This window comes from Paroedura picta, chromosome 16 (genome assembly GCF_049243985.1).
Source record: "Paroedura picta isolate Pp20150507F chromosome 16, Ppicta_v3.0, whole genome shotgun sequence".
NCBI lineage: Eukaryota > Metazoa > Chordata > Lepidosauria > Squamata > Gekkonidae > Paroedura > Paroedura picta.
In genome coordinates this window covers 23,441,337-23,452,016 of record NC_135384.1, presented here as the reverse complement: position 1 = coordinate 23,452,016, position 10,680 = coordinate 23,441,337, and the positions used below count along the sequence as shown (strand labels likewise).

At 49.6% G+C, this 10,680-nt stretch overlaps 1 protein-coding gene across 2 annotated transcripts; it reads right to left on the bottom strand.

Moving 5' to 3' along the window:
• Positions 1 to 214: 214 nt before the first annotated feature.
• Positions 215 to 10,559, bottom strand: PRR15L (proline rich 15 like). 2 transcript variants are annotated; one of them, XM_077314969.1, is made up of 2 exons: positions 10,274 to 10,559; positions 215 to 783 (listed from the first exon to the last, which is right to left on the bottom strand). In XM_077314969.1, exon 2 carries the CDS (start codon positions 752 to 754, stop codon positions 431 to 433), a length of 324 nt encoding a protein of 107 aa, XP_077171084.1. In that variant the 5' UTR covers positions 755 to 783; positions 10,274 to 10,559; the 3' UTR covers positions 215 to 430. The 2 variants fall into 2 exon arrangements, with proteins under 2 accessions (XP_077171084.1, XP_077171085.1); XM_077314970.1 differs by lacking the exon at positions 10,274 to 10,559 and adding an exon at positions 10,077 to 10,184.
• Between the last annotated feature and the right edge of the window lie 121 nt (positions 10,560 to 10,680).

Genomic DNA, 10,680 nt, shown 5'->3' with positions numbered 1-10,680 from the left:
TGTGACCTTTCCAAAAAGATCGTACCAAACCATGTCGGGACAAACTGGAGGGAAATACACAGACAACAGGACCAATAGAGGAAACTCTTGTAAACGGTATTGCAGTAAGGAAGCCAAGGTGGAACAAAGCATCTGATTATGGGGATGGATAACGGAATGGCCTGCCTTTGGTTTCTTTTTCATTCCCCGCTGTCAATTACTCACCCAGCTTGCATTTTTTTAAAATACCATTCGCTTTATTCCTTAAATTAAAAAATAATAATAAAGTTCACTTCTTTTCCAGTGAAAATCGGGACATGGGTCTGTGTCTGCAGATGGGCCCCTCGTTAACTGCGTCGGCGGAATTAGGGACACGGAGGCGTCAGAGGTGCCTTCTGATCAGCGGAAGGTCCTCATGTGCTCGAGGGGACGCTGCTCCTTCATAGTCCTTTCATTTCTCGTCCTGTGGACTGTCAACAAAGAGATTGGGGTTTTCCGATAACATGGACCTGACTTTCTTCTTTTCCTTGAAGCGCCCTGAGTTGGAGACCTTGACGTGTTTGCCTTTGGTGCTTTTGTCAACAATCTTCTCTAGCCGGGCGTTGAATTTCTGTTCCCCCGTTCCGTCGCCGCCACCGTCCCCCGGCGTAACTTCTTGTTGGTTTTCATTGCCGGCGACGTCATAGATATCGGGGCTTTCGTACAGGACTTTCGGGGTGGATTTCTTCTTCCGGAGGAAGGTCAGTTTCCACCAGCTGTAATTGTTTTCCGCCATGGCAGCTGTCGGGAGGAATCCCGGCACCCCTGGGGAAGAAAAGCGAAACACGGAGGTTAGCAAGAGCATGTGGTTATGCTGGGTGCTTCAGTTCACTTCCTGATTTCAGGCATGGTGGCAAAACCCCTGTCTCTGGGCACAGCTAGACTCCCAGTGCAGATTTCCATAGCAAGTTCCCTACAAGTGCATGTGGGTTGGGTGTGCATGTGTTTGTGTTATGTCAGGCGTAATCAAACTGCTGCCCTCCAGATGTCCATGGACTAACATTCCCATGAGCCCCTGCCAGCAAATGCTGGCAGGGGCTCATGGGAATTGTAGTCCATGGACATCTGGAGGGCTTCAATTAAGTACAGTTAAGTCATTTCAGACTTAGGGTGGCCATATGAATTGGCTTCCTTCAAAACTTTCTAACGTTAATAGCCTGGCTGAGGCCTTGCAAAGGGAGGGAGGGCCATGGCTTCCTTTTATTGAATCAATCCATCCCACATTGGCTCTTCCTCTTTTCCTGCTGCCTTCCGCTGTTGACCCAGGGAAAAAAGCATCATTTGTAGTCCTTCCTGTTTAATTCAGGTTGTAAATTATAACCCAGATACTGAATTGGCTGTCCTTGAGGCCAGTTCTTCTAGGTTTGGGGGGGTTGTTGCAGAAAGCACCTTCTGGCTGCCTCTTATTAACAGCAGCACAACAAAACAAAATCAGTGACACCTTTAAGACCAACAAAGATTTATTCAAGGCGTGAGCTTTCGACTAAGTCCGAGGAAGAGTGCTTGCACTCGAAAGCTCACGCGTTGAATAAATCTTTGTTGGCCGTGGACTCTAATTTTGTTTTGTTTTGCTGCTTCAGACCAACACGGCTACCCACTTGAATCTAACGGCATTGTTGTTTCGGTGGGTGGGCTGAATCAAAATCAGAATCACGCAGAGTTCGCAGAGACCGCAAAAGGTCATCCGGTCCAGCCCCCACCTTCCCAGGGACTTAAAAATCACACACAATTTTCGATTTCAGTATCTGCCACAGTTTTTCAAGTCCATTTCATCTTTCCCGCCTATAAATGTTTCCTCCTCCTAGATTGTGGGCTCGTGTTTAGATTGCAAAAACATGCTGCATTTGTGCAGTTGTAACCCGCCACCCTTCCTCCCTGTGGACAAATGCTTCCAAGGAAGAACGGGGTGACTGTGAGGCTCACTTTAAACCTTCGTGCTGCACAAATGCTCAAACCAAAAGCCATCAAACCCCTTTCTTGGTAGTCAGCTGAAATCACACGACTGCCTAAGTTGCCAGGCTCTTTTATCTGGTCACAGATAGGAGATAATTTCTGTTTATGGCTTTAGCTTTGGACTGACCTGCCTGCTGACTTTTGTACATGTGATAAAGATAGAAATTAGCATAGAAATGATTGCAATGGGGGACACTCCTGTGCAGATTTTTTTAAAAAACGGCAAGCAGTGTGCCAGTTAAGGATGCCAGCCTCCTGGTGGGACATGGAGATCCCCTGGAATTGTAACTCATCTCCAGATGACAGAGATCAGTTTTCCTGGAGAAAAGAGATGCTTTGGAATCACCGAATTATAGAATCATAGAGTTGGAAGGGCCCTCCTGGGCCATCTAGTCCAACCCCCGCACTATGCAGGACACTCACAATCCTATCGCTCATCCACTGTCACCTGCCACCCCCTTGAGCCTTCACAGAATCAGCCTCTCCGTCAGATAAACAGCCTCTGTTTAAAAATTTTCTAGAGTGGACTCTAGGGCATTGTACCCCACAGAGGTCCCTGTCCTCTCCAAACTCCATCCCCAAATCTCTAGGGGTTTCTCTGCCTGGAGATGGCAACTCCTCCCCCACCCCCACCCCTACCACCCCCTATTTCCCTGGCAAACCTACTGACAACCCACCGCTAAGAGAGATCTTTCTACAAAATTGAGTTTGCAGGAAAAGCATGAAAACTAATGTATGAAAACCAGGGTTAGCCCCCCTCCCCAAAGTAAACAGTGGCACCTGTAGCTGTCCAGGCCTTGTGGCTAAAAACAAAACAGGTAACTGGAGATGCGGTACAAAGATGTAAAAAATGAGGGAGAGGGAGGAGAGCGACCAGGGGGAAGAAACACTGTGAGGATAAGGTACGGGGAGGGGAAGCCTGCAGTTGGGTGGGTTGAAGGATAGGGGTGCCAGCTGTCATTTGGGAAATACCTGGAGGTTTTGAGGAGGGAGGCTGAGTGGGGTGGGCTTTGGGGAGGAAAGACCTCTGCAGGGTATAATACTCTACAGTCCAGACTCCAAAGCAGCCATTCCATCCCCCCCCCCCCCGGAAAACTGATCTTGGTCACCTGGAGATCAATTGTACTACTGGGAGATCGCCAGGTGCCACCTGGAGTTGGCAACCCTGTTGAAGGACACTTAGGCCAGTGGCAAAGGAGGAGGGAAAACTGATGACTCGGGGCCTGGGACAATTGCCCCGATAGGCAAGGAGCAGGAAGAAATGGAGATCTACTTGACTGGGCAGACTGTGCCACAGTTCAGTGGGGAAGAAACGGGGATTGGTGTTTGTGCACGGGGGAAGAACTGTGTTCTCTGCAGTTCCTTGCAGGTCTCCTTCTTGTCTCTACATGGGAACTATGTGATGCTGCTTTCTACTGAATCAGAACTTTGGTCGGTCGAGGTCAACTTTTTGTACTCTGGCCGACAGCAGCTCTCCAGGACAAGAAGAAGAAGAAGAAGAAGAAGAAGAGTTGGTTCTTATATGCCACTTTTCCCTACCGGAAGGAGGCTCAAAGCGGCTTACAGTCGCCTTCCCTTTCCTCTCCTCACAACAAACACCCTGTGGGGTGGGTGAGGCTGAGAGAGCCCTGATATCACTGCTTGGTCAGAACAGCTTTATCAGTGCTGTGGCGAGCCCAAGGTCACCCAGCTGGCTGCATGTGGGGGAGCTCAGAATCGAACCTGGCATGCCAGATTAGAAGTCCGCACTCCTAACCACTACACCAAACTGGCTCTCCGAGCTACTTCACATCACTTCCTGCTTGATCCTGTTTGCTGGAGCTGCGGGCGATTGAACCTGAGACCTCCTGCGTGCAGAACTCTGCTGTTCTACTAAGATCAGACTCTCCCGCCAAGCGGACTGCAAGGGGCAGTTCTATTATTGTGCCCGGCGTCTGCTGCCAGTCCCGTTTCTGGACCTGGGGGTGGGCACCTTCTGATCGTTCTGCAGTTGCCTTGACAGCTGTCAGGGTAGCCTTTTGGCTGGGTCACAAGGGCAAAACGGTTCTCCGAGAACTGGCTGGAAAGGGGCCCTTTGCCTTCCATCCTCTTTCCAAGAAAAGCCAGCTTGGGCTAGATCATGGCAGCTGGTCGGTTTCTCTAAACCTGGCTGCTTCTCGGGGATGAAGCCGCTTCTAGCAGGATCTCTCCCAGGTGTTTGCTGAAGGTGTTTGCCGCTCGTCCGGCGATCTCTCTTGAGATTGGTCTGCAAGCACACGGTGCTGCAGTCAGGAGCCTTGATGGGCTGCACATACAAGGTGAAAGGAAGGCTATGTGTGGGTCCAGCCCCAAACCAAAGCAACAACTCTTGGAGAAAGAGGAAAAATCCACACCAAGCAAAGCATGAATGGCTTGACTTCAACCCCAATATCGGGAGGAAGCCCTGCCAAGTGTTTGCAGTGGAACCTCCACATTCAGAGGCAGTCAGCAGGCAGTCAGAGAGCCAGTGTGGTGTAGCGGTTAAGAGCAATGGACTCTAATCTGGAGAACCAGGTTTTATTCCCCACAGGACAGTATATAAATCTAATAAATGAATACAATAAAGTCAAGGAATCCCCCTCTAGCTCCCAAAAGACTCCTCTTCAGTTGCCAGTTACCACAGGCTCTTCTGTCGATCTCAAATATCTGTTGACCCCCCAGGGCTTCCCTCTGGCTGGCTTCTAAACTTCAGATCTGATACTTAAAGTAGATGCCATCGGAGATAGGGGGGAGGGGGGCATTATAAACGTGGAGAAGCCATTACAGCCCTCAGGTGTCAAACAATGAGAGCAGCCATTTTAGTTGGCCGTCATCAGCATACTCCAGTTGCTCACTGAGTATGTATCTGTGGACCCCTGACATTGGGGGAGCTTCAGAAAAAAAAACCCAGGAAATCACGAGACACAATGATATAGTAGACTTCTCTATGTTTATAGGTGAAAAGGTTATAACATAAAGTCTAAATGGTCACACATATGATCAAACATAAAGAGTCAACCAAAACGGGATCCTAGGTTAAGTGACCCGCTTTCTGTTTGATCTTCGTCAGTGGTTGCTCTGCAAAATGAATAGACAGGTAGACAATATGTGCATGTCGAATTTCCAAAACATAGTTCATAATTTTACAAAACAGCATAACATACCTTCCAATATACTGTCTTAGTAGTAGCCGTAGTATCGCATTGGCAAAATGCTCCTAATCGTTTGATCATGTGTTTGACCATTTAGACTTTATGTTATAACCTTTTCACCTATAAACATAGAGGACTACTATATATCATTGTGCCTCATGATTTCCTTTTTTCTTTTGAGTCCACATTGAGGAATCCACGGTTCTATACTTGATTGGAAGAGCTTCCTCATTATATCCTCTCCGGTGACCTTTACTCAGTTTCCAGGGCCAAGATCCGGGCAGCCGTTTTTTGCCAGACTTGCTGTGCATTCAAGCTGCAGGCCTGGGATGGTCAAAAATCAACCCTGGTATTTTTTTTTATGAGAGTTTTATTTTCCAGCTCTTTTATATCATACTTCTGGTCTAAGGCATGTTCTATGGATATTTTTGTGCAGTTTTTATGTCTCCTGGCTAGTTTTAATGGCTTTGTTGGTTTTATAGAGATAATTTTTATTATTTTAATTGTAAATGGCCTTGAGCAAAATGGGTAAGGGTCATAAAAAATCTCCTAAATAAACCAGAAGCCTCCTAGGAAAAACTTCTCAAAGGAGAGGCAGGACACTCTTTCCCAGGCCCAGTACAAACTCCCAGGACACACACCTCCACACTCTCTTGTATGTACAGTCTCATGAGTCATGGGGGAAATAAGCTGCCTCATTTTGGATATGACCTAAATAAACCACTTTTTGATAATGTGCTTGAAACCCAGGCTGGGCCCCAGAAAAGTGTACACATTTTATCCCCCTAGGCATGGAGGGGAAGGAGGTAGGGTTGCCAGATGCAGGTTTGGCATTTGGGGATGGAAACTTGGGCATGGAGCCTGGGTTGGACACCAGAAGAGCCCTGCTGTATCAGACCAATTGTCCATCCAGTCCAGCATCCTGTCAAAGACAGTGGCCAATCAGTTCCTCTGGAGAGCCAACAGCAGTGCAGGGACCTTAGTGGAGTATAATATCATGGAGTCCCACCTCAAAAGCATCCATTTTCTCCAAAGGGACTGATTTCTGTAGTCTGGAGATACGCTGTAATTCTGGAAAATCCCCAGGTCCCACCTGGAGGCTGGCGTCTTGGCCCATTTCATTAGGGTTGCCAACTTCCAGGTAAGGCCTGGAAACTCTCCAGAATTACAACTGCTCCTCAGACAACAGAGGTCAATTCCCCTGTAGGAAATGGCTGGGTTGGAGTGCAGATTCCACAGCATTACACCCTGCTGAGAACCCTTCTCTCCCATGTTCTACCCCCAAATCTCCAGGATTTTTCCAATGTAGGTTTTAGCAGATCTGACAAGTCCACAAAAATGTTTTGGTGCAGGGTCTTCTTCAGGCATGTAAAGTCTCTTTTTTGTGGGAAGAAAAAAACCTCCTGTTGAAGCAGTGATCCAGGAAGTATCCATGTAAACATGCCCTAAGACTGGCTCTCAGCATTTGGCCCAGGATCCCAAAGTGGGTCATTAGGCCAGTGGGTCGTGAGGCCAGGAGGGAGGAGGTGACCCAGCATGATCTGGGGTAGGATGTTTTGCAGGGCTGCCAATGCTGGCTTGGAAAATTCCTGGAGATTTTGGGTCAGGGGCCAGCAAAGGAGACTGCATAGGTTACCAACCCCCAGGTGATGGTTGGAGATCCCGTGGGATTACAAATGATGTCCAAGTAACTGAAATCAGTTCACTTGGTGAAGCTGGCTGCTTTGGAAGGGGGGCTCTATGGTATTGTACCCCACTGAAGTCCCTCCCTCCCCAAACCCTGCCCTCTCCAGGCTCCATCCCCCCCAATCCCCCAATTTCACTGGGAGCCAGTGGTGGACCTTCTGATGGCACCCGGTTCTTGGCCACTGTGTGACACAGAATGTTGGACTGGATGGGCCATTGGCCTGATCCAACATGGCTTCTCTTATGCTCTTATGGCCCCGCTAATGGATCTCCTGATGGTGCCTGAGTTTGGCCACTGTGTGACACAGGGTGTGGGACTGGATGGGCCATTGGCCTGATTCAACATGGCTTCTCTTATGCTCTTATGGCCCCGCTGATGGACCTCCTGATGGCGCCTGGGTCTTGGCCACTGTGTGACACAGAGTGTTGGAATGGATTGGCCATTGGCCTGATCCAACATGGCTTCTCTGATGTTCTCCATTATTATCTTCTAAACTGCCAAAAAGTGGGGGTGGTAAGAAATGAAACGAAGGCTCTTCCTCCTGCCCGCAACCACAGACTTCTTGGGCAATATCGACACCAAATCTATGGGTTTCGACCTCATTGTTTCCCCAACAAACTATACCAATTGTCCTTGCGTGCGTACAACAAGGACAGACGGTCATAGCTTAGAAATCCCGGTCCTTCAGAAAACGCAGACTTTAGGGTTCATTGGCTGGGAGGTATGATGGCTAGAAAGTTGGAAATGACTTTGAATTTTCAGAGCTGCTGATCTAATCTCCTGTCCACCTTTCCCCAGATCAAAGAAGGGCTCATGAAGCAGCCCAGCCTCTTTTCCATCAGGGGCTCAAAGGAACACTAAGTCTCAAAAGCATGACAGAAATAAACACAACACAGACCTGCAAATGGTGGTACAGCACTAGGACAGACCTGCCTTGGCCTGGATGGCCAAAGTGAGTCTGATCTGGTCAGATCTCAGGAGCTAAGCAGGGTCAACCTGGGTTACTGCTTGGATGGGAGACCTCTTGGGAAGTCCAGGGTTGCTATGTAGAAGCAGGCAAGGGCAAGTCACCCCTGAAAGAAAATTGCCTTGAAAACCTTTCAGGGTCGCCATAAGTCAGTTATTATTATTATTTAGATATTTATTTCCCGTCACTCCTGAAGCTGGCTCGCGGCGGGTTACAAATAGTCCTTTCATAAAATCCCCGATAAAACACCATTAAAAATATCAAAAGCAGGATGTAAAAATTACAACATAGGAATAAGGAACATGGTGGTATAAATCGACTACCCATCCCCCCATGATAACATTCAATAGAGCAGTGGTTCTCAACTTGGGGAGAACCCCCTTTGGGGGTCAAACGACCCTTTCACAGGGGTTGTGGCAGGGCGAGCAGCTTGACCGTGGGCGCCATCCACACAACAGCCTTGTGGGGTAGATCGAGATAGAGCGTTCGTCTGTCTGGAGCAGCGGAAAACAGCGAGATCGGCATGGTGGCACAAGAGGCAGAACTGAACTGAGAAACTCCGGGGGGAAAACAATTTATATACAATCCTGAACAATGGATCTTCACGCCATTGGTCAGCTTCGGTTTCATTTCTGTGAAAGAACCCTTGCCTAATTTTCAGGTTGGGGGACACCACAACAGGAGGAACTGTATTAAAGGGTGGCAGCATTGGGAAGGTTGAGAACCACTGCAATAGAGGAAGTGGCGTGAAGGAGCCATAACGCGACGCCAAATAGATGACCCTGGCGTACTGCTGCATTAGCGCCAAGGGGTGGGGATCAGATCTTCCACTCAGACCCCGGCCTCAACCATAAACCTGGCAGAAGAGCTCCGTCTTGCAGACCCTGCGGAACACAGAAAGTTCCCATAGGGCCCTCAGCTCTTCCAGGGGCTCATTCCACCAGGTAGGGGCCAGGACCGAAAAGGCCCTGGCCCTGGCTGAGGCCAAGCGAGCTTCTCTAGGGCCAGGAACAACCAACAAGTTAGTACCTACAGAGCGCAAGGCCCTGCGGGGGGCATAGGCAACAGACAATCCCTCAGATATGTGGGTCCTGGACCGCAAAGGGCCGCAGTTTGACTATCCCTGGTCAAAACCAAAACCTTGAACCGGATCCGGGCTGCATCCAGCAACCAATGTTACGACTTGCTGACACTTCACACATCCAGAGGGCAGAAAAGCTCACTGCCGTTTCCCCCATGGGCCTGCTACACCCACTGCCGGTGTGGGGGCGGGAAGGAGAGTAAGCCTACAGTATAGAAGATCAAACTTTGGTCGGGAAATGTAATCTCCTTGCTGCAGAAGCACTGCCTCAAGAGATGATCTTGGACTTAGTGGCACCCAGTAGGAGCGACTGGGCTTTCATAGTGCAAAAAATTAAAACATGGTCCGGAAAGACTCAGAGAGTTAGGAGGGTTGGGGTTCAGAGGCAGGGCACCTCCAAACTGCATACATGCCCAGTATCTCCAGATTCAAAAAATCTGGAAGCAAGACCTCCATCTGAGACCCTGGAGGGCTGCTGTCTGCCAGAGCAGGCAATACTGACGTTAATGAAGCAAGGGTCTGACTCAGTAGGCAGCAGCTTCATGGAGTTCGACATGATACGTGTAAAAGAGGTTCTTATTAAAAGAATGGGAAAACTTAAGAACATATGGGATCAGGCAGTGGCCCATCCAGTCCGACACTCTGGGTCACACAGTGGCCCAAACCCAGGGGCCATCAGGAAGTTCACCAGCAGGGACAGAACTCCAGAAGCCCTCCCACTGCCCCCCCTGCCCAAAAATACAGAGCATCACGTCCACTGATGTACGGCGCATTCACACCCACTAAATGATTCAATCCACTTCAGCTGCTGTTTGCAGGTGGATTTGACCATTTCACACAGGCCAATCCCGTTGCAAAGTGCATTCAAAGTGGATTGCAAGTGTGTTATTTAGCGAGCGTGAAAGCACCCGTAGTGTTCCATCCATACCTTCTAGCTAATGGCCACAGAAGGACCTCTGCTCCATCTGTTTGTATATGCAAATGTTCGTACCACAGACAGGCTGGCTCTTCAAACCGAGGAGCCTTTCAAGCGCCAAACCCAGATTTCCCAGCCTGTAGTGTGTGACGGGTTCTCCGGCCGCTGTCCGTGTTTTTGATTTGCCTTCCTCTCTTATCTCCGAGTCAAGCCACGGATTGCCCTTAAACTCACTTTATTCCCCCCCAGACAGCCCTGCGAGGACAAGGAAGTGGAGCGACTGTGCCGTGTCCGTCCGAGGATACCTGGTTCAGGTGGGCAGCTCACAAGGGGATGAGGACTCTTGTCTCCTAGACGCCGAGTCCAAATCCTGTCCGCGGCCACACACCGCCTTCAGGCCTCCCATCTGCTGCGCTGATCAATTAAACATTTGTGGAGGCACCCAGGCGGAACGTCCCAGCCAGTGGCTCCCCTTTCCCTCCCCTCCCTCCCGGCAACATACCTGTTCTCTCTCGGTCTGTGACACTCCTTCCGACACACGGGTGGCCCCGGTCAGTCGTTGTCCGCAGACAGCGACATGGAGAAGAGATGGGAGCGGAGGTGGAACAGGTCTCTGTGGCCAAACAGGCAGGCTTGGCTCCCCGCAGCCCAGAGCAACGCGGATCTCACATCTCAGGTGCTTGGGACACAGGTGTGCCCAGGTGCCACATACCTAGCTGTGCTGCACCTCGCTCTCTCTGTATGTCAAGGTTAACCTGAGAGGGAGCCGCTCCCGCCTAAAGTAAACAAGAGCCAACGGAGGCTGAGCCAGAGAGAGTTTTGAATATTCATGGTGGGAGGAATCCGAACCAAGGTGTGTGTGTGTGTGGTTTTTTTGCTGCCCCCAAGCTCCTTCTTTTGATGTCACCT

Coding starts and splice junctions, on each gene's coding strand:
- PRR15L (XM_077314969.1), bottom strand. CDS start 754: ATGGCGGAAAACAATTACAGCTGGTGGAAACTGACCTTCCTCCGGAAG.